We start from the raw sequence: 24995 nt of genomic DNA, 5'->3' as shown, positions 1-24995 counted from the left end.
TGTGTGTGTGTGTGTGTGTGTGTGTGTGTGTGTGTGTGTGTGTGTGTGTGTGTGTGTGTGTGTGTGTGTGTGTGTGTGTGTGTGTGTGTGTGCGCAGCCAGCGGGAGGAAGAGGAGGAGGTGGATGGTAAGAAGGAGGAGCAGAGGAGGCCTGCCATAGAGGGACGGGTAGACATCACAACGCTCTGCCTGATGGAGACGAACCAGGAGGAACTTGCCGACACACTGTGGGGCGGTAAGAGACTCTGATTTTGAAGACAGAGGAGATAATTATTTTGAAGGGGAGAAGAGACTCTTATCCTGAAAACAGGGAAGAAATCCAATTATGTGGGATTATTGTGGGGGTATCAGGTTAAATGTTTTGAACCACATATGTAGGGTTATTGTGAGTCTATCAGATCAAATGGTTTAATCCAGATATGTAGGGTTATTATGGGGGTATCAGGGTCAAGAATGTTAGAAATCATCATTACCAGCACCAAAACATCTGACCACATCACCCCCATTCTCATCCATCTCATCCAACACCCATGGCTCTCAGCCCCATGGGTGCTAGGGCTCTCAGCACCGTGGGTGCTAGGGCTCTCAGTACCGCGGGTGCTAGGGCTCTCAGCTGCACTGCTCCCAGGCGTTGGAGCTCCCTGCCCCCACAGTCTGACGCCCTAACAACATTAAAATCTCTCCTTAAAATACATGTGTTCCCACCAGAGACGTGCAGTGAGGTCCGTGGCTGGTGAGGCACTGATTTTTTCAGAGTCAGATTTACAAATATATGATCCCAATTGTAATATAGTACCGGCCTATTACAGTAGAGGGCGCCACGGTTCTATGTATGGAGGGTTTGTGCAGAGTCACAATGTTTATAGTCGGAACAGAAGATTATGTTAACAGGGCTGTACAGTGCGATAGCTTTGATCGCATTTGCTATTAATAGCAATTCCACAATTAGTATTAGTATTTAATTCATTACATACTCATTCAATACAAATAAAAGAATGTACTGCAGTGTGAATGGTCTTACCTTTACTTGAAAATGAAGTCCATTCTCCTATACTTCTTGACAAAGAGCTCTGTGACTTTGTTGTAGAAGGCCTCCTTATCTTCTTTTATGCCGCGTTTCCACTGCAGGGTGCGGTACGGTTCGGTTCGCCTCAGTCCGGTAGGGAGGGGGCGGTATAGCCCAGCTCAGTTCTGAGGTCGCGTTTCCACCGCAGTACCCTTTATGGTAGGTCGGATGTCGATCGCCGCAGCAGCTACGTAAACATCGTGACATCATAGCAGCACGACACAGTGTTCGACCAGAAACCAGCTGGAAGACCTTCTCGTTCCTCAATGCTCCATCAAGCTCCCTCTGCACGTCTTCCTCCCCAAGAATGCAGTGGAACGTCTCCACCTCCTTGTTCGCCCAAGCAAGCGTTTTACGCGACATGGTCATTGTAAAGAATAATACCTCGAGGCTACTGTTTGTTTGTTTTTATCCCCACGTCGCCCGGAAGTGACGATTCTGTCGACCAATCAACGGAGGGGGTGTGTAGCTCGAATTCTCCGGCACCCTTTCAGGCGTCTCTGTACCCCAACGGAGGAGTTCTGAAGACGAGGGCAAAACGAGTACGGCTCAGTCCGGGTCACGCCCACTTTTGGCGGTGGAAACGCAATCCGTACCGCATCTTTGCGAACCGAACCGTACCGCACCCTGCAGTGGAAACGCACCATTACTTTCTCTCCGTCTCAATTGAGATGGTTGCCAGGGATGAAAGTCGTCCTTGGTCAGTCCGATTCCGACTGTATGTTTTCAGTCTTTTCAGAGCAGAGAACGACCTTTCCACGGACGCTGTTGTAGCCGGTATAGTCAGCACCAGTTGTAGCAACTTTGCCGCCTCAGGAACAGTCTGCATCAGATCCTTCTGGGCTAAAAAGCTGAGAAGTTGTCCGGGGGATTTACATTCATTCCTCACTGTTTGTGAGCTGTACAGTCCGATGAGATCAGCCTTTAGTCTCACAAAGTCAAAGAACTAGGCATATTTGAACAGGCTCTGCAGTTTGGTGTCATCAAAATGTTGTGACATGTCATTGAATTTTGTACAATTGACCAAACCAAGGAAAGCTAGCTCACCAAAATGATTAAATCTATCTTCGGATATTGTCCAGAATGTTATGAAACATTTGTTTCCTCTCGTCTCTGACTGACACTCTTCTTCCGCCATCTGTCAGTTGGAGTGTGGCGCATTTCTGCTCAAATGGCTCATAGAAACTGTCAAACTCCTGTCTCTGGCGTTGGACCACTCCAATTGTATCGCGGATTCGTGCACAACAAAATCCCATGTCCATGATTTTGTTTTGGAGCACTCTGAAGAGTGCGTCGGTTTCACTGAAGATGTCCTCATATGCCATAATGATAAAGCATGTTGATGCTTTTGACAGCCACCGCTCATATCCAACTGCCATCATTAGGGTGTCATTATCCCAATTATCTGTATTTTCGCCCATAATACGGAATAAATCCCGCAGATCAGATTGGTGCAGGCTGCAACAGTCTCGAATTTGAGCTCCATCTTGTAGCGACTGCTCTCGGTAGACGTCGCTTCACAACTTCATCCAATAAGTGGGATCGCTTTGTGGATTTACTGAAAAATGCCGCTAGTCCCTCAGCGGTTTTAAAAAAAACTCTACACTCAGGCAAGCACTTTGCCGCATGCAAGAGCACCCGGTTCAACTTGTGTGCGTAACAGTGGGTAAATATGGCCTCAGGCACCCTTTCTTTAATCTTCGCCTGCACCCCGTTAAGCTCTGAAGACATCACAGCCGCTCTGTCATAGGTTTGAGCTACTAGCTTTTTGACACAGTTGTATTTCGCAAACACTCACAGGACATTCTCAGCTATAGCCGGGGCTCGTCTGTCATCGCTGACATCATCAAAGCCCAAAAAAGCTTCCCTCACTTCACAAGCCAACTCACTTTTAGCCACATAACGTAGAATGACAGAGATCTGGGCTTTGTTTGTGACAACCGTTGTTTCATCTACTTCTACAGCAACGAATGGGGCTGCATTAATCTCCGTTAGGGTATAATTTCTTATCACATCACCGATTGCTTCTATTAAATCGTTCTGAATTCTGTTTGACACGCCAGAAAACACAGTGGATGTCTCCAAATGTCTAGCTAACTTATCATCTTTCTCGGCAAAAGCATGCAGTAGTTCTACATAGTTGCCACGGTTAGAAGAGCTTGCACTCTCATCATTACCACGAAATGCCAATTCCTGTTTGGCAAGGAAACAGGTTGCGTTTATGAGGTATTTTAAAATTCTCTCGGACTTCCTTTACCTTAGCAATGTGGACGCTAGTGTTGAGTCTCCGCTGTTCGTTCAAAGCCAAATCTATTCTTGATGATCCAAAGGTTTTCAAAGAAATTTGGTTTTGAATGTGAGTTGTTGATCTTTCATGTTTGATCAGGCTTCTTGGTAGGTTTTTCAAGTCACCGAATACTGTGCTAGTCCAGACATTTTGTTGAGGTGTTGAGGACAAAAGACGGGGACAGCAGAAAAGGCAATTTCTTGTAGCACAGAGCCACAGAGCCACAGAGCCACACAGCCGGTCTTTTCGGCGGTACCACTCTGTTTGAAAGACCGTGTTAATTTCTGTCCCGTTGTTTGGAGCAACCCGTTAAGCTCCGGAATTGATCTTCCATCATTTATTACCTCTTTTTTTGATTGAAAGTCCAGTTTTGCGAAATTTCTGAGCTTGGCTATTGAATCATTATCTTCCATGTTTGCAGTTAGAAATGTTTTTTTTTTAAATAAACAAACTGATTTAGTGCACTTGACTGCATAAAAGAAGTTAACGGAAGCATCCTGTAAGGGCTCCCTTCAACGCCCCCTTCAGTGAGGCAGAGGAATGAAATGAGGCAGCCAGTAGGCTGCCTAATTTCATGCTTTTTCAGCGCGGTTTTATGTCAGATCAGCATATTTAGTCTTGCTGCAAGACTAAGTATGTTATACACATACATCAAATACATTAACTAGTTTAAGTAAAGTGCGATCATACAATAGAAGTGTCTACAAACATTACATTGGTGACAACGGTGAAATAGCAAACTGGGTTGAGCGCATGTTCTCTGAGGGATTTCTCAATTCTCGGTATTGGTGACAACGGTGAAATAGCAAACTGGGTTGAGCGCATGCACTCTGAGGGATTTCTCAATTCTCGGGGAGGCAGTACTGCTCGCTGCCTCAGTCGGCCTCAGCTCGCGTATCTCTCAGCGATTTTGATAATAAAAATGATTTAAATTATTGGAATCGTACATTAATTACATTTAGACCACAGATCAGTAGACAAATACCAATATATAATATTTTTTAATTATTTAATTTTATCATCATTCGTTTTTACTTTTCATGATGACAGGTGAGGCACTGCCTCACCTGACTGCACATCACTGGTTCCCACTGACCTGGTCACTGTAATGCCCCCCCCAACCCCATTGTGGTACTATCCCTCCTACATGGGTCTCCTCACTGCTGTTCTTACCCCCTCCTACCTTGGTCTCCTCACTGCTGTTCTTACCCCCACTGCTGTTCTTAACCCCTCCAACCTGGGTCTTGTCACTGCTGTTCTTAACCCCTCCAACCTGGGTCTCCTCACTTCTGTTCTTAACCCCTCCTACCTGGGTCTCCTCCCTGCTGTTCTTAACCCCTCCTACCTGGGTCTCCTCCCTGCTGTTCTTACCCCATCCTACCTGGGTCTCCCACCTTATTCCTTGTTCTGATCATGCTGTTGGTGTTGCAGCTCTTGCTGTTTTTGAATTGATTGTTTAATGAATTGTAATTGTAAGTTATGAAGCCACTAAATATCATGACGTTGATAATTGAAAGGAAATATTGACTTGTTCCCTCTGATGTCACCATCCACTAACTGATGTCTTCTGTTGTTTTCTCATTTAGGATCTGCTGCTGTTGAGTTCCAACATAAAATCAAGTCTCATTTGAAGAAGAAGTTCAGGTGTGTGTTTGAGGGAATCACTAAACCAGGACAGCCAACACCTCTGAATGACTTATACACAGAGATCTTCATCACAGAGAGAGGCAGTGGAGAGGTCAACCGAGAACATGAGGTCAGACTGATTGAAACAGCTTCCAGGAAACCAGTCAAGGAGGAAACACCAATAAAATGTGAGGAACTCTTTAAACCCTTACCTGGACAAGAAAAACCAGATAAACCAATCAGGACAATAATGACAACTGGACCGGCCGGCATGGGTAAAACCGTCTTAACACACAAGTTCAGTCTGGACTGGGCTGAAGGCAAAACAAACCACAACATAGACTTCACATTTCTCTTGACTTTCAGAGAGCTGAATTTACTGAAAGGGAAAGAGTTTAGCTTGGTGGAACTTCTTCATCACTTCTTTATTGAAACCAAAGAATCAGGAATCTGCAGATACGACCTGTATCAAGTTGTCTTCATCTTGGATGGTCTAGATGAGTGTAGACTTCCTCTGGACTTTGAGAACAACCAGATCTGGACTGATGTCACAAAGTCCACCTCGATAGACGTGCTGCTGACAAACCTCATCAGGGGCAACCTGCTTCCCTCCGCTCGCATCTGGATAACCACACGCCCTGCGGCAGCCAATCAGATCCCTGCTGAGTGTGTTGACATGGTGACAGAGGTGAGAGGCTTCAACGACTCACAGAAGGAGGAGTACTTTAAGAAAAGATTCAAAGACAAGAATCTTTCCAGCATAATCATCTCCCACGTCAAGGAATCACGGAGCCTCCACATCATGTGTCACATCCCAGTCTTCTGTTGGATTACTGCTTCAGTTCTGGAGGACTTTTTCAAAACATCCACGATGGGAGAAAATATGCCCAACACTGTGACTCAGATGTACATCCACTTCCTGAGGGTACAGTCCATACAGGGGGAGAGGAAGTATCATGGGAGAGCTGAAACAGATCCAGACTGGAGTTCAGAGAGCAGGGAGATCATTGTTTCTCTGGGAAAACTGGCTTTTAAGCAGCTGGATAAAGGCAACCTGATCTTCTACGAGGCAGACCTGACAGAGTGTGACATCGATATCAGAGCAGCCTCAGTGTACTCAGGAGTGTTCAACCAGATCTTTAAAGAGGAGTGTGGGCTGTACCAGGACAAGGTGTTCTGCTTTGTCCATCTGAGCCTCCAGGAGTTTCTGGCTGCCCTTGATGTCTTTCTGTCATTCATCGACGCTGAGGTCGATCTGCTCTCAGAAGAACAACCAACCTCCGGGGAAAATAAACTCCTCGAACTTCTCCAGTTTTGTGTGGACGAGGCCTTAAAGAGGGAGAACGGACACCTGGACTTGTTTCTGCGCTTCCTCCTGGGCCTCTCTCTGGAGACCAGTCAGAATCTCTTAGGAGGTCTGCTGGGACAGACAATAGGTAGCTCCCAGACCATTAAGGAAACAGTATCTTACATCAAGGAGAAGTTAAATGGAGATCTCCCTCCAGAGAGAAGCATCAATCTGCTCCACTGCCTGAATGAGCTGAACGACCATTCTCTGGTGGAGGAGATCCAACAGTACCTTACATCAGGAAGCATCTCAACAGAATCTCTCACCCCTGGTCAGTGGTCTGCTCTGGTCTTTATGTTAATGTCATCAGAAGAGGAGCTAGACGTGTTTGACCTGAAGAAATACTCTGCTTCAGAGGAAGGTCTTCGGAGGTTGCTGCCAGTGTTCAAAGCCTCCAAAACATATCTGTAAGTTCACTAATAATAATGTATTACAAATTTACAATACACAATGACACAATATAACTGATAGTAGAATATAAACGTTAAATTAAAAACATACAAAACATCTTTTAACATAGAGAACTATACACATTATATTGTGTAACCAGGTCAAAGAGACGCTATTTTTAATGATGAAATACTTTAAAGTATTATAAATAATTGTTTATTAATGGTTAAATACAGCTGTCTTCAAATATATAGCTATTTTGGTGGGAATACCGGACCGCGTCAATCCTTTTCTGCGTAAACCGTGTAGAATAAAGAGTCTTCCGAACTTCTTACAATTATGGTCAGATATTTGGGTAATAAAGGTACAATAACATAGAAACAATCATACATCAAACAATACAATAAACATATAACAATCCATTAATCTGAGGCTCAGATGGGAGTTCCCCCTGCGCCTCTCCAAGAGCTCCACAAGGAGAAGTCCCCAAATGGGAAAATCACCCTGCGTGAAGAGGTCCGCAAGCTGAAGTCCACTGCATGGGAAGTCCGATGCATTGGCTAAAGCCAGGACTTCTTATAGTGCTGTCAGGATGCTGAGAGCCTTCTGTGCCCCCCAATAAAACTTAAGTATTGGTTAGCCAGATGGTCATCTATTGATTGAATCTCCTCAGGATGTCATAAAGGGGGTCATCATGGGCGTGCCCTATCAGTTGGATCCCTGGCCTGATCAACCTTCCCCCTAAATATTATACATAATACTACAATAAAAAGTAATATTAACATACAAAACAATTTTCAAAGACTACAAATTAACCTTCCAATATTACTCAATATTGAATAAACATAATGATCTAATGTATTGACTAGTATATATTAGTTCAATTAATAAAATATCTCTAATTCAACACAAGAGCCTCATTATGTTAAAAGTTAAAGATATGAGTCATTTTAAAATCGGTTCCTAACAAGTTTTTATTTATTGTGTGTGAAGGTTGAATGGCTGTCATCTGTCATGGAGATGCTGTGAAGCTCTGGCCTCAGTTCTCAGCTCCAACTCCTCTAGTCTGAGAGAGCTAGACCTGAGTAACAATGATCCGCAGGATTCAGGAGTGATGCTGCTCTCTGCTGGACTGGGGAGTCCGAACTGTTCACTGGAAACTCTCAGGTGAGATTTACTCAATGGTCAAACACTTAAACCACAAGTTCCACATAATTTATCCACAGAAAGTTAACAGTTCTAAATAAATAAGTAAAATATGTCTTCTATATTTTCTACTGGTGGCACTGTTATCCTTATTAATATAGCAGGGCTGCCCAATACGTCAATCGCAAAAGAAGTGCGGGTAGATCGTGTGACACTTATAAAAATAAATAAATAAATAAATAAATAAATAAATAAATAAATAAAACATCATCCCTATAGTATTTACCACTTGATTGACGGTAATTGTCTTTCGGACTCTGACAAACGGTTTCAAGACATTGCTTTACTTCAATCGCAAAATGTATGTGCTACTAGGGATGGACGTGAGGAATCGATTACTCGAGTACTCCTCGTTACAAATGAACTCGGTTGGTGGACAGGCAAACTCGAGTTTGCCTGAAACAAAGTTTTCTGAAGCAAATGTATCAATTTTCTGTCGGCGCCACTAACGCATGACGTGGGCACAAAGAAAATTAAATGCATCCATTTCCATGGCGCGTTCCGTGCCGTGTGCAGGCACGCCAGAATTCAAAAAGTTAAGAGATGGCGGTTAAAGCAAACCGCAGCGAAGAATTGAAATACTTTAAAGAAATAGGAGATCATAAGGTGAAATGTAAAAAATACCAAGCGAATTCGAGCTACCAGAAAGTACTATGCGGCAACATATGCTCCTGAAACACAACGGTGAGTTCGGGAAAGCAGACCCGCAGCAACGGTGAAAGTGAAAGTGTGTCGGCTATTTTCACCGCCGCAAGACGCAGCTGTAATCCCGGGCGTGTAGAGAAGATCACAACGCTGAGTATTTCCATAGTCCATTTGCTGCCGTTTTATTTGCAGCTTTAAGCATTTATTTGCAATGGTTAGGCTACTTGTTTCGTTTTTTTTAAACTGTTACAGGCCTTGGTTCGACGTGATTTAAATTGTGAGACGGATATTTATTTTTGTAAGGAAAATGTGTTTTCAACGTTTGCAAAAATAAATAATGAATACTCTGATAACTCTGACTGTTTTGATGGAGAATAAGCATTACATGTTTGGTTGGTAATATTGCCGTTCATCATCAGGCCTATTCCTGCTGCAGATGTGTTGCATTCTAAAAATAGATTTGATTTAACGAGTACTCGATTGATCCTCGAGGAATTCCTTCGATCACTCGAGTTTGGAATTTACTACTCATGCCCATCCCTATGTGCTACCCATTGAGAATATGTTGAGGGGCGATTTACTCGCGTGAAGAATTGCAGCACTGTTTCACCTGAACACGTCTGCAGTGGAGGATGAGATTTTGATAGTACAACATGATATTGAGCTTAAATCCAGGGCTCATGGACAATATGGGAGCTTACTCACAAAGGAAAAGTATCCAAACATCAGGAAATGTGCCACATCCTTGACTATATTATTTCACTCTGCTTATTTATGCCAGTCAGCCTTTCCGACATTTCCCAAAAAACGTTCCACCATCGCTGATGTTTATTTGGAAGCCTGCATGAGACTAGCTCCCAGCAGCTTCTGTCCGGACTATGCAACCCTGGCTGACTTCATTCAGTGCAAGTCATCAGAGCATGTACTCAGTGAATTAATAAATATATGTTTAGAATTTTTTTATGTAGGTAGATAATTTTGACCTGGTCATTTTGAAAGTTGCTCGCAAGCTGTAAAAGTGTGGGCACCCCTGCAATCGAGCGGTCACACCAGTACCGCAATACAGGCGTGCTTTAACTCCCAGCGATGAAGCAAACCTTGGCAGTTTGCGTTCATCTCAGCGCCATGACAACTTATCTTACGAAACACTTATGAACAGTACAAACCAAGACGTCAATCTCATTCTATTTATGATGCCATGACAGTAAAAGTGATACGGTGGATTCAGTTAGCGGGCAATTTGTTTGCAGCAGGACCGGGGACCGCCTTCCATTCAGACATACCCCCACTCCAACATTTACGTGTAATTGTCGTAGAGGCGGCACTTCCATTGCTTTCAAACGTCCCACCACTTTGACAATTTCTGTTTCCATGGTCGAAGTGGTGGTACTTTACTTTTTTTCAAACATCTCGCCATTCCGACATGAGGGCATTAATATATACTGCATCACAATTATTATTGTAATTTAATTAATTAATATGATTTCTTAGTTTCATGCGCTGTGGTGTCCTACACTGACATTCGTCATTGGGGATAGTCGCCGACCCTCATTCGTTCTGGATCTTTGGCCCAAGAAATGGGAATTTAGATTATTTTTAGGGAGCCGAATCATAAGGATCAGCTCTTATGATCCGAGAGCTGGCTCTTTCGGCTCCCAAACGGCTCTTTTACCATTGTTACTTATCCCTTTTATAATCAAGGAAAATGCAGCCCATTTTGACTTATGATGCATATGTGTATGCATATATATCAATTAAATCATTCAATATATCTTATTAGTATCCAAAGTAAAAATTTGATTTTCTGATATTAATAAATTGCTGTAACTAATTGTTTTCATTGCAAATGAGCGCAACGCGCATCCCCTTGCTTAAATGATCCTTCATTGGATACGTGCACGTGACATTCTGTCACTGCACAAACGCATAGCATGCACAGAGCACCCGTAGCTCAGAGATTTTCATATCATTCTGCCTCTGCTAACTTTATATATAAAAAAAAATAAAGAATGGATCGCGGCCGGAAACCGACTCCCATCGCTGACTTAAAAGAGCCGGCTCTTTGAACCGGCTCGTTTGCAACCGACCCATCACTCCAGTCTCTCCCAAAATCCCCACCGACCCAATTCAACCCCCTTTTCGATTCGGTTTCTAAATGTTGGGACTGATGGACACTGAACTCTGGGGGTTATTTGAACGTTCATTGTGAAGTGGTACTACTGTAAAAGGAGCGTCGGAAACACCGCCTGTCTTTGCACACCGATGCCATTAATTAAGGGAATGCTGAGAGAATGCTAGAGTCGAGAAAAAAAAAATGAATCTGCAAACATGTTATGTGCAATCTAACAACTGCATGCAGGCCAATGGCATGTACAAATAAGACTTGTTATTCTGTGGCTCAATCAATTTCACCTGAAATTGAAACGGTTCTGATCATCTCTGAGGTCCGGGAAATTGTTCAATAGTCTATGTTTAACAGATTTGCCTCCTATGGGCAAAAACTGCAGGTTCATTTTTATAGATCCCCTTCGAGAATTTGTGTTTAAAGGGTCGGGTCTAGGCTATATTCTCGCCTTTCTCCTTTGTAAAGCGCATTGTATTTCCTTTGTGCTAATATGAAGTTAGCTGCGCCCATTCCTTGATTCGTTCTGCCGTGGCACTCCAAACAATTAATTTTGTTCCTATGTTCGTCCAATCCACTCCAAAAGTGGTCCTGCATTGAGTTTAAATCCAACTCTAATGAATAAATGGTCCAGTTTTAAGTTTCATAGAATATTTATACATTCTCAGGGCATTTTAAATAAGTGCCACTCGAACACACTTGTGAAATGCAGTCGTCATTGATGAAATGGGTTATTTCATACATCATCACAACCAAAATGTTGAATTAATCAAATAAATTACAGATAAATATTACTGAAATATCTGAACACATTGGAACAAAGTATTTATGTTCCCATAATAGCCGCGTTTACATGGACACTTCTGATCCGATTAGAAGTGGAAGAGCAGCTCAATAGGAATAAAAAATCATCATATATATGCCTCAATCAGAATACAATTCTCTGATCGGAATAGAATTCCATGCGGAGAAGAAGAGGTGGTGTAGTCCGCTATAATCGACATGTATACACTTAATTCGATTGGTTTAGGGTGGATGCGGCTACTTTTTTTTAACTTAGAGAGATAGTATCAGCAGCTGCAGTAGGTCGCAATTGGTCCCTCTGTACTTTTATGCACACCGAACTTGACCCCTGTCAAGGAAAGTGCATTTTTTTTGTCTTTTTTATCACGCCGCAAGTCCGGTAATTTATCAACCCCATTATCGGGATGAACCCCCCGTCATTCCGATAATGATCGGCGTTCTGTTCATTATCCCTTCCATAACAGCACTCTGACACCCAACAGTCTTGGCTGCACACTCTCCTCCAAATACCTATTGTTTGCGACGGAGGAGGGCGTAGATATGAGCCATTGTGCTACTCTTTTGTTATTGATTTATTTGGTGACATGCAGTTTTGTTTTTGACCACTGGGTGGAGCCTGGGCTCAGGGGGGGGACTGCCTTCCCATGGGCGTCAGTTTGGTTAGAAATGTTCTGGGGATAGAGACGCATTCAGAAGTGCATTTTTAGAAGTGCTGGGTACAATGAGTATGCACTCTTTTTTCTCTCTTTAGTGCTGGTAATGAAAGGTTCTGAAAGACTGCATAACCATGTAGCTAATTACTAAGGAATAAAATGTATACAAATTCTGTCTGGCACGTTTTATGAAGAAAAAGTTTCCAAAAAGCATCGGACATATGACCCACTATGTTCTGCTCCATGTATCCAATGTTGACAACGTGACATGATATGGCTAAGCTAACAACATAAACAAGAGCAGCTAGGAAAGGAATTTAACTGCGTGTTTAAGTTCAGAATGGCCAAAGGTGTGGCTCCACACAGCACTACAAAAGTCGTCAAGATTGAAAAAGAAAAAAATATTTGTTGCACAGCTGAACGCTGTATCACATCAGTAGCTGGCTGTTCTCAATTCACAACACGCATTCCATCAAAACTAGCCTACATCAGGCATTCTGACCAAAACTCATGAACTCCCCCCCTCAATTATTCCAGAATTCAAGAATGACCAAAAGTCACTTTGTGTCAACAAGAGACTGACTCCACCGACTATCAATTGCAAGTTAAAACAGCCGACCACTTGAGTGCAAAAAACACAAAAGACCTCGCCACAGCACCAGCAAATCTTAAGCAATAAATATTGCGTCTTACCTTGATTTATGTGGCAGTGGTCTGCAGATGCATCCCGTGGTGTAGCCTACCACATCCATTTAGTTCAACAGGTTATCGTTCTGATACTGTCCATGGTACTAGCAACCTGCTGTGGTGCTTCTTACCGATGTATTCAGGCTAAAATGACTTGATTGCAGAGCCGGACAGTAACGGAGTACATTTACTTGAGTACAGTACTTAAGTACAATTTTGAGGGATCTGTACTTTACTCGAGTATCATTTTTTGGGAGTACTCATGACTTTACTCAAGTACATTTGAGAGGCAAATATTGTACTCTTTACTCCGTTACATTTCTATCCATAACCGTGAGTACCCGTTACTCCTTCTGAAAAATAAAAGGAGAAAAGAAAAATCACAGAAACCCTCAATTTGTTGTTTCCCTCTCAAACGTGATTCCCTCTCAAACTGATTAGGACAGCCTTCAGCCTATCAGCAATCACCTTCGCTTTCCGCCAAAGCCAACTCCATGGTCAGAATTAGATGAGAGACGATTGTTGATTTGATTGATAAAAAAACGGAGAAACTCACACATACATAGAATTGTTAGCTGAATTTTCTTTTCTGATATTGCATATTTATGTAAGCTGAGCAATTGTTTTTATGTTCTTGAGTATACTGTTATACTGTATATTATTGTGCTATTGCCATGGTAAAAAGATGAAAATTACTTGATTTTACTTTCAATTCCTTTGACATTCTCCAAGGTGTTAACATTTTTCATAACTCCATGTAGGACGTTTCTATACATAAATGTAAGCACTGTGGCAGTAGTAATGCAATATTTAGAAAACATACTCTTGTACTCTTGATACTCAAGTACTTTTAAAAACAAGTACTTCAGTACTTTTACTTAAGTAGACATCTGACTGTAGTACTTTTACTTGTACTTGAGTAAAATTTAGCAAGGGGTATCTGTACTTTTACTCAAGTAAGGAAGCTGTGTACTCTGTCCGCCATTGTCTGATGCCTCATCGTCCCAGCCGAAGAGTATAGGTATTATTAGTAATGTCTACTTGCCAAATCGAAAAAATAACTTCACACAGTGTGTCTTTGAATGCCGTTCATTATCGGGAAAATAAGCCCCGACAGGGCGAACAGGACACTGACGCGCAGCGAGGGTGTCTTGCTTCCCACTGAAGGGGTTTAATTTCGACCGGCGACATTCTATACATTATCCCGCTCATTACACGGCTACGTGCCAAAAAGAAAAAATGACTTCACATGGTGTGGCTTGTTACAATTTATTTGTTACCAGCATTCGTAGTGTTGATCAGCAGAGAAATAGTCTGCAAAAGACGTCGCTTAGCAACCGAAGACGCTGGGGTTGAAAAGTTACCGGACTACTTGAGGAGTGGTACCAAAGACGTCATTATAGGCAAAAAGTCCTTTGTTTTCCTTGACAGCTGTCAATTTATACCTAGCATTCACCGCCGGAAGTTGTGAAGAGCCCATGCAAGTGAACTGATTTTTCTTTTTTTTTCTTTTTTTTTATAAAAGTGGTGGGTACATAATGAATCTTGACGAAATCTGGTGGGGACGCGTCCCCGGCGTAATCAACGCCTATGCGCCTTCCATTCCGATATACCCTCACTCCGAAATTGACGTCTAATTTTCGGAGTGGCAGCACTTCCATTATTTTCAGACGTCACACCACTCCGACAACTTCTGTTTCCATTGTCGGAGTTAGGGTTAGGGTTAGGAATGGGGGCATGTCGGAATGGGGGCATGTCGCACTGGCAGCATGTCGGAATGGCAGAATGTAACCTTCAGGGGAAAGCATATAGGTAATCACCTGGCACGGCCAGGTGTGTGTAATTTGAGGAGAGCAAACAGCTTTGTACTGTGTCAGCGTGTCTGTGATATTTGTTTGCTCTGTATCGAACTGACTGAATTAACTGAAATGGACATGAAACAAATTGGAATGTGTGCCACAGTGAGCATGAACCGACAACACCAATAAACGGGTCACAGTACTCCAACATTACTAACTTGTTCTGTTTAATTTGTGTAAAGGCTGAACGGCTGTCAGCTGTCAGAGGAATGCTGTGACGCTCTGGCCTCCAGTCTCAGCTTTAACTCTAGTCTGAGAGAGCTGGACCTGGGTAACAATGATCTTCAGAATTCAGGAGTGGAGCTGCTCTCTGCTTCACTTGGGAGTCCACACTGTACACTGAAAACTCTCAGGTCAGTTTTACTCAATGGTCAAACACTTACATCACATGTTCCACATCAGAGGACATCACGTCTAAAACACATTCACATGCTCTTGAATAGCGCTAGTGCTGCGGTGACATTTCATTGAAACTTTGCACAAAGTACAATCCACTGTTTTAGTTTTCGGTTCAAAGCAGTGAGTCTTCATGGGAACTTCAGTGGGTCGTGTTTCCCGATAGAGCGATCACACCGGCGCTGCAATACAGCTGCGCCTTAACTCCCAGTACTGAACTAAACCTTGGCCGTTGCGTGCATTACAGTGCCATTACCACTCATCTTATGAAACACTAGACCTCAATCTCATTCTATTTGGGTTGCCATGACAGTAAAAGGTGTACCTTAGATTCAGTTTGTTAATGATAGTATAAGGTTCTATTCTATTCATATTCACGTAATAACAGCTTTTTAACCTTTTAGTTATCGGACCTCTAAGCAAGTCATATTTCTGTAGAACTGCTTTACTGACATTTAGTTCAACTGAAAACATGTCTCATAACAAATTTAAAAAAAAACATTAACCATAGTTCCTTGTTCCTTGTAAACATGTTCTGTGTATTTTGTGTGAAGGCTGAATGGCTGTCATCTGTCAGAGAGATGCTGTGAAGATTTGGCCTCAGTTCTCAGCTCCAACTCTTCTAGTGTGAGAGAGCTGGACCTGAGCACCAATGATCTGCAGGACTCAGGAGTGAAACTGCTCTCTGCTGGACTGGGGAGTCCACACTGTACACTGGAAACTCTCAGGTCAGTTTTACTCAATGGGCAAATAGTTACACCACATGTTCCACATCAGAGGACATTGAACAGATTTACCTCCAGAAAGTTAACAGGTCTAAATAAATTAGTGAAATATGCTCTCTCTTGAGTCATCTCAGGGCTCAACTCATTAATACTGCTGTCACTAACTTTTTAATTTGGTGGCACCCTAACAAATGTGATCGCACCCCCTTTTTTAGACGTGAAAATGTCCTTGGTCACGTACCATTCCTCTGTGTCCATTAATGTGAACAGATTTACTACATTTAATAAGTTGTTTATGTTTTGATTGAATAGGTTGTCTTTTTCAATTTTACTCATCATCTATTTCCTCACCAACCAACTCTTTATCATCCTCCTCCTGAATCAAATATCTACTAATAATAACCCGCTGCTGATTGGATAATAGGCTCCAATCTGGATTTCTTTTATTTTCTGGCGTCATCAAGAAAAGTACATTTCTTCACATGTTCTTGAATAGCGCTAGTGCTGCGGTGACATTCCATTGAAACTTTGCACACAAAGTACAATCCACTGTTTTAGTTTTCGGATCATAGCAGTGAGTCTTCATGGGAACTTCAGTAGGTCGTGTTTCCCGATAGAGCGCAATACAGCTGCGCTTTAACTCCCAGTACTGAACTAAACCTTCGCCGTTGCGTGCATTACAGTGCCATTACCACTCATCTTATGAAACAGAAGACCTCAATCTCATTCTATTTGGGTTGCCATGACAGTAATAGGTGTACCTTAGATTCAGTTTGTTAATGATAGTATAAGTTTTATTACATTCCTATTCTATTCATATTCACGTAGTCAGACAGTAAGGTTAATAACATATTTTTAACCATTTAGTTATCGGACCTCTAAGCAAATGATATTTCTGTAGAACTGCTGTACTGACATTTAGTTAAACTGATAAAACATGTCTCATAACAAATTTAAAAAAAACATTAACCACAGTTCCTAACATGTTATGTTTATTTTGTGTGAAGGCTGAATGACTGTCATCTGTCAGAGAGATGCTGTGAAGATTTGGCCTCAGTTCTCAGCTCCAACTCTTCTAGTCTGAGAGAGCTGGACCTGAGCACTAATGATCTGCAGGACTCAGGAGTGAAACTGCTCTCTGCTGGACTGGGGAGTCCACACTGTACACTGGAAACTCTCAGGTCAGTTTTACTCAATGGGCAAATAGTTACACCACATGTTCCACATCAGAGGACATTGAACAGATTTACCTCCAGAAAGTTAACAGGTCTAAATAAATTAGTGAAATATGCTCTCTCTTGAGTCATCTCAGGGCTCAACTCATTAATACTGCTGTCACTAACTTTTTAATTTGGTGGCACCCTAACAAATGTGATCGCACCCCCTTTTTTAGACGTGAAAATGTCCTTGGTCACGTACCATTCCTCTGTGTCCATTAATGTGAACAGATTTACTACATTTAATAAGTTGTTTATGTTTTGATTGAATAGGTTGTCTTTTTCAATTTTACTCATCATCTATTTCCTCACCAGCCAACTCTTTATCATCCTCCTCCTGAATCAAATATCTACTAATAATAACCCGCTGCTGATTGGATAATAGGCTCCAATCTGGATTTCTTTTATTTTCTGGCGTCATCAAGAAAAGTACATTTCTTCACATGTTCTTGAATAGCGCTAGTGCTGCGGTGACATTCCATTGAAACTTTGCACACAAAGTACAATCCACTGTTTTAGTTTTCGGATCATAGCAGTGAGTCTTCATGGGAACTTCAGTAGGTCGTGTTTCCCGATAGAGCTCAATACAGCTGCGCTTTAACTCCCAGTACTGAACTAAACCTTCGCCGTTGCGTGCATTACAGTGCCATTACCACTCATCTTATGAAACAGAAGACCTCAATCTCATTCTATTTGGGTTGCCATGACAGTAATAGGTGTACCTTAGATTCAGTTTGTTAATGATAGTATAAGTTTTATTACATTCCTATTCTATTCATATTCACGTAGTCAGACAGTAAGGTTAATAACATATTTTTAACCATTTAGTTATCGGACCTCTAAGCAAATGATATTTCTGTAGAACTGCTGTACTGACATTTAGTTAAACTGATAAAACATGTCTCATAACAAATTTAAAAAAAACATTAACCACAGTTCCTAACATGTTATGTTTATTTTGTGTGAAGGCTGAATGACTGTCTTCTGTCAGAGAGATGCTGTGAAGATTTGGCCTCAGTTCTCAGCTCCAACTCTTCTAGTCTGAGAGAGCTGGACCTGAGCACCAATGATCTGCAGGACTCAGGAGTGAAACTGCTCTCTGCTGGACTGGGGAGTCCACACTGTACACTGGAAACTCTCAGGTCAGTTTTACTCAATGGGCAAATAGTTACACCACATGTTCCACATCAGAGGACATTGAACAGATTTACCTCCAGAAAGTTAACGGGTCTAAATAAATTAGTGAAATATGCTCTCTCTTGAGTCATCTCAGGGCTCAACTCATTAATACTGCTGTCACTAACTTTTTAATTTGGTGGCACCCTAACAAATTTGATCACACCCCCTTTTTTAGACGTGAAAATGTCCTTGGTCACGTACCATTCCTCTGTGTCCATTAATGTGAACAGATTTACTACATTTAATAAGTTGTTTATGTTTTGATTGAATAGGTTGTCTTTTTCAATTTTACTCATCATCTATTTCCTCACCAGCCAACTCTTTATCATCCTCCTCCTGAATCAAATATCTACTAATAATAACCCGCTGCTGATTGGATAATAGGCTCCAATCTGGATTTCTTTTATTTTCTGGCGTCATCAAGAAAAGTACATTTCTTCACATGTTCTTGGATAGCGCTAGTGCTGCGGTGACATTCCATTGAAACTTTGCACACAAAGTACAATCCACTGTTTTAGTTTTCGGATCATAGCAGTGAGTCTTCATGGGAACTTCAGTAGGTCGTGTTTCCCCGATAGAGCGCAATACAGCTGCGCTTTAACTCCCAGTACTGAACTAAACCTTGGCCGTTGCGTGCATTACAGTGCCATTACCACTCATCTTATGAAACAGAAGACCTCAATCTCATTCTATTTGGGTTGCCATGACAGTAATAGGTGTACCTTAGATTCAGTTTGTTAATGATAGTATAAGTTTTATTACATTCCTATTCTATTCATATTCACGTAGTCAGACAGTAAGGTTAATAACATATTTTTAACCATTTAGTTATCGGACCTCTAAGCAAATGATATTTCTGTAGAACTGCTGTACTGACATTTAGTTAAACTGATAAAACATGTCTCATAACATATTTAAAAAAAACATTAACCACAGTTCCTAACATGTTATGTTTATTTTGTGTGAAGGCTGAATGACTGTCATCTGTCAGAGAGATGCTGTGAAGATTTGGCCTCAGTTCTCAGCTCCAACTCTTCTAGTCTGAGAGAGCTGGACCTGAGCACCAATGATCTGCAGGATTCAGGAGTGAAGCTGCTCTCTACTGGACTGGGGAGTCCACACTGTACACTGGAAACTCTCAGGTCAGTTTTATGCAGTGGTCAAACCACAAGTTCCATAGCAGAGGGCAGTTTTATAACTCAGCTTATAACTCAGTAACTGTGATGATCACATTCAGGACTTTTGTATCATGGGAAATGAAGCACCTTGCTGTTAAGCTTAACTTTTCAATTATATAAACATGAACGAAAAATATAAGAGCAGGGTGAAGTACTTGGAAGGGTCTTGAAAGGGTCTGAGACCCCTAGTTGGACACCTAAGACCCCCTGAAAGCCTCTATAGTAACCTTTTGGAGAGTCTCTGGAAAGATAGAAAAATGGTTTGACCTGGTCAATTTTTAGACGTTTGTTTGAACGTTTAACGAATCAACACACTTTTATCTTCACTCATCTGGAAACAGAATTTCGATATCATTCATACTTTTTTCAGAATCACAGTTTAAGTTTCATTTCCCCACCCGCTTCGTATATATTTCCAGTTGGTCTTATTGACGTTGAGGCTCAAGTGTGGGCACGTTCTAGATGACACTCCAGCCAAAGGTGGCTAGTTAGCGTGAGCCCAAGGTAGCCATGAAAACTAACCATTGAGGATGTTGCGGAGCCTAAACAAAGTCTGTATTGAACCTAGAAACACGATATCAAGCTTAAACAGTTCTGTATTTCTTGTTACACAAAATTATTAATCAATTGGAAATATGATTGTTATATATCGGACATTTGTCTGTGAGGACCCCCATTTACATGGCTAAAGGCTAGGTGCTTGCTACTTATTCGGGTGTACTCCCTGAGAGGCTAAATGCTAAAAACAATGCTTGCCTGTCCAATAGTATTAGGTGCGAGGGAGGGCCATCAGACCTGTCACTCAAACCTCTGCGGCAAGGAGGAATTGATTCATGATGCATATGTCGAGCTCGCGTTGACTGTACATAGTTCTCCAGTGGATTTTCTTTAAGTCCTACAACGATTATTTCAAGTTTAAGTTCTACGTACATGTAAGATCATTTTATGCATGACTATTTTGAGGGTTGTTTTGGTTTAGCTCATGTAACAGACATACATTTTCTGTGGCTGTGTCCCTGCACACGGAGTGCACGCATGTCTGTGTGTGTAACGTATAAGTTATTAAAACAATTTGTTCGTATTCAGGTGTTTATTGTCCCCACCTTTGGTCTTTTACATGCCTATTTTGTGTGTTGTGAGGTTTGTGTGTGTGAGAGATAGATGAGTGGTTCCTTGTATACTGCATAACTTAATAGTTTAAAAATGTATCACATAAGCTATCTGTTTAACTCTTCACTTCATTTGTTTCCAACCATTTTACACAACCTAATGAGCTATGGCGCTTCTCCATTGACCTGCACGGTACAGGACATCAAAGGCTGATTAAGGTTCCACGTTGACGCAACGCAAGCGGGTTTACATCCTTGCGGACCCTCCTTGCATACCGCAAGGGCCATACATGCGCCTTCCAAAAATGTTAAGCTTGAGTTGAGGCGAGGCAGCAGCAAGGGCTGTGATTGGTCTGCTCACTAAAACCCGACACAGAACCAAAACAGGTTCACGACTGTGTCGAAACGTCTGCGTGGTCCTCGCGTTGCGTCGAAGTGGAACCATAATCAGCCCTTTAGTATCTGACCCGTTTTGCCTTCAGGGCTGGTTGGTGTTACCGCTAATTTTTTTGAACAAGTCTGTTCTTCTTTCTAAACTTCACTCAGTACTTAATTTTCAGGAATATTATTAATTGTATTGACATTTGAAATTGTTACAGGGAGATATTGTAGCAGTCATATAGTATAATTAATGTGATGTTCTAAACATTGCTGCTCTAGAAACAATATTTAGTTATATTTCAAATATAAATCATTTCTAATCGTGTTCTGAATTAATGAATTAAAATATGTATAGCGAAGCAGGAAGACTGCAGTGAGGCACAAAGCTGCTCAGAAGAGGAAAAAAGCACTGGTACAGGCAAAGGCACGAAACACAATATAGGGGTAGGGGTGTCGTATGTCACTTACAATGCATTTTAAATTTTACATGAATACATTTAAATTCTAATAGATGCGACTGAGTTGTTGTGAGCACTGCTTCATACAGTAGGTCTGAATCATCTAAGTGGTTTCCCTGATTAAATCTATATCTAGATGTCAGTACAATCTAACCTAAGAGGTGATACTTTAATGATGTGAAATATAAAGAAGCCAAGATTCCTGTCCTCTGAGTGGACCTCGCTACACAGTGAATAGAGACTAGGGGTTGGGTACCTACAATACTGATGTATTATGCTGCCGTTGAATACCCGCTCGTTTCCGGGAAAGGCCTTCTTCCACAGGTGGCGCTGTTGCAAATGGTCCTAATCCAAATGTGGTGTGGTTTAGAAAACCTAACGTATTATGTCTGAGAAGCTTTCTCCTGGACGCAGCCATCATCAACCACTGGCCAGACGGAGCTCCGCACAGGTGTGCCTTCAGCGGGACCAGGAAGTGCTTCATAAAAGGCATTTCTATGTCACCAAAACAACGCCACTAGAGTTTGGAGTAGGACGTTCACAAAATGGTTGATAGGCTGGAAAAACATGGGAATTTAAACCTGTGTGTGTGTGTGTGTGTGTGTGTGTGTGTGTGTGTGTGTGTGTGTGTGTGTGTGTGTGTGTGTGTGTGTGTGTGTGTGTGTGTGTGTAGCTTGTCTGGCTGCCTGGTCACACAGGAAGGCTGTGCTTCTCTGGCCTCAGCTCTGAGTTCCAACCCCTCCCATCTGAGAGAGCTGGACCTGAGCTACAATCACCCAGGAGACTCAGGAGCTGCGCTGCTCTCTGCTGGAGTGGAGGATCCACGCTGGAGACTGGACACTCTCAGGTATGGAGAGGACAGCTCACCCCTCAGGGACAAAGTCTCCTACAAGGATTCAAGCCGCTGCTAGATGAAGTGGTTTGAAACGGCAGCTGTATCTCATGTTTTGTAGAAAGTGATGAGACAGCAGATGATTAAGGTGAATGTTTCAACATGCTGCTCTCACTTTCTTCCCCCCCCCCCAGTGTGGAGCATGGTGGAGTGTGTAGGCTGAAACCAGCTCTAAAGAAGTGTAAGTGTCTGTTTACCTTTATTTATCATAACACAGATCACCTATTGAGATGGAAAGTCCATCCACACAGCAGGAGTTGACGTCTGGTCATTCAAACTTGTGTATACGCATGTATAGCTATGTTTCCCTGCGTTTAAGTATGTCTACTATATTTGTGTAGGTGTGTGTACATGTATGTACAGTATGTATGAACCAATAGGTACCAACAGTTAATTGCTAGCCTGTATGTGAGCTCAGCTGGTTCAGTCTGTCAACCCTTAAACAGGTGAATTACAATGGATGTGTATTGGAACCTTTCAAAGTCTAATATCTTGGAAAGTATGCAGACTATAGCTTAGATATTCAAGAGGAGCAATCAACTCACCATCAACGTTTTGATATATAGTATATCTATGTATTGTAATTATTGCGTGTAAATATATTTAGTTTATACATTTTTCTAGGATTCAATGTTTTAACTGGGAATGCCACGCACCCCCCCCCCCCCCTTGGGTGTTACATTTAAGCTTAACCTAAATGATCTTCAAAACAATATGCACTACTATTTCAAAAGCTATAGCACACTAGTCCACTATAGTAGCTATCATCTGATATGATTTAGTCTTTCTATTCTAATGAGTTTACGAACGTGAAACAGGACAGGAAGAAGAAGAATGCAAGACAACAGTACTAGTGATGATGATGATGATGATGATGATGATGATGATGATGATGATGATGATGATGAAGAATGGTTCAGCAGCTCACCATGTCTTGCTCTCCGTCAGATGCCTGTGAACTCAGACTGGACCCAAACACAGCCCACAGACGACTCTCTCTGTCTGAGGACAACAGAAAGGTGATGGTTGTTGAAGAGGCCCAATCATATCCTGATCGACCAGAGAGATTTGACTCCTATCATCAGGTGTTGTGCAGAGAGGCTCTGACTGGCCGCTGTTACTGGGAGGTAAAGTGGAAAAGAGATGTTGGTATAGGAGTGACATACAGAGGAATCACAAGGAGAGGAGGGAATTATGAAAGCAGGCTTGGATTTAACAACAAGTCCTGGAGTCTTCATGTTTCTGATGGTCGTTACTCTGCCCGGTACAACGGTTCTGGACCAGACATACATCTCCCCCCCGCTGGCTCTAACAGAGTAGGAGTGTATCTGGACCGGCCTGCTGGCACTCTGTCCTTCTACAGAGTGTCCTCAGATGTAGGAGGGTCCTCAGACAGACTGGTACACCTCCACACCTTCCAGTCCACCTTCACCCAGGAGGACCTCCTCCCTGGGTTTAGGTTCTGGCATGGTGGGGGTAACGGGTCAGTGTCTCTGTGTAAGTTATAGGGCCCTATCTTGCATCCAGCGCAATTGACTTTCTACAATGCAATGTGTCGTTTTAGTTTGCAACTGGCGTTTGCAACTGAGCGTTCTTTCCCTCCACCACCACTCGTCGATAAATTAGTGAATGATCTTGTGCCCCAAGGCGCGATTCGGTGAAAGGAGGGGGCGTGTTCTGGCGCAAACGTTCCCTGATGGTATTTTGCAGTTTCAGAAAACAATTCTGCCACAAACCAGGAAATACCTGGTTTAAAGTCAGTTTTAGGATTGATGAGTATTTGATCGTGGGAAAACATTGTTTAACCAAGAGTGAGTGTTAAAAATAATGAATGAATGCGGGCGCGCTTGTGTGTAGGCGTAAAATTATTAATAAATGCAGGCGTGCGTGTGTGCTTCCATCTGTTTAAACGCACGCAAACTAAACACGTAACGCATAATACAGTCCATGGCAATGTATATTAACGGGGAGACACATGCATATTAGGAACACAAGTCGATAACGAAAATGCATACAATACTGGTAAGAAACGATGTTTGTTAATGTATTGCGTCTATCATTACATAGAACCACAGTTACCGCATATCATATGTGTGTTAAGTTTTCTTTGCCGAAATTTATTTGAGGACACAGTATTTCTGAAGTTGTGGAAGAAAACGCTATTCCATGTGTGAATAAGCCATATTATTTGGCCATAAACTGAGCCATTTGAGTTTGAAATTCATGTGGTCATGCATCTGTCTCATCGGAGACTGCAGACGCGCTGTCAAAATATCAACTCGTCAGATTCAAATGCGGTCATGGCTCTTAGAGGGGATGGGAGACGGCACTCTCATTGGTTTATAGCCCATTATGCCCAAACCACACCTACGGGTAATTAGGCTACTTCGGTTCAGACCAACCCTTTTTAGATTTGTACCTGGCGCAATAGTCATTTATCCGCCGGTAAAATACCAACATCGCCATAGAACCGCCCAGACTTGCGTTTGGCGCTTCTTACTTGCGTTTCAGACCGTTAAAAAAGGGCACACACGCATATACAAACAAACGCACAGACACACACACAAAAATAAACCTTCGTGAGCACACAAAAATAAAACAAATATATAAACAAACGCACGCGCATGCGTGCCGTACATGGAACCTGATTTAAAGCAGATTTAATATTATATTCATAATGCAAGTGGTCTGGGAGAAGCTATTGATTATGTTGTGATGACTGTCAAAACATACTGATTATTGACTCCTTGTGTTCTGTTGGGAACAAC

General features: G+C 42.1%; 1 protein-coding gene across 1 annotated transcript; it reads left to right on the top strand.

Annotated features, from left to right (window-relative positions):
• Positions 1-79: 79 nt before the first annotated feature.
• Positions 80-22177, top strand: LOC115550741 (NACHT, LRR and PYD domains-containing protein 12-like; the record flags this gene model as incomplete). Its single annotated transcript, XM_030366029.1, has 9 exons — positions 80-234; positions 4939-6733; positions 7710-7883; positions 14875-15045; positions 15643-15816; positions 16821-16994; positions 17999-18172; positions 19178-19351; positions 22009-22177. Coding segments are annotated over exons 1-9 (3048 nt in total), but the record flags the coding sequence as incomplete, so codon positions are not given.
• Between the last annotated feature and the right edge of the window lie 2818 nt (positions 22178-24995).

This window comes from Gadus morhua, chromosome 1, assembly GCF_902167405.1.
Source record: "Gadus morhua chromosome 1, gadMor3.0, whole genome shotgun sequence".
Taxonomy (NCBI): domain Eukaryota; kingdom Metazoa; phylum Chordata; class Actinopteri; order Gadiformes; family Gadidae; genus Gadus; species Gadus morhua.
This window is presented reverse-complemented; position numbering and strand designations above follow the sequence as displayed.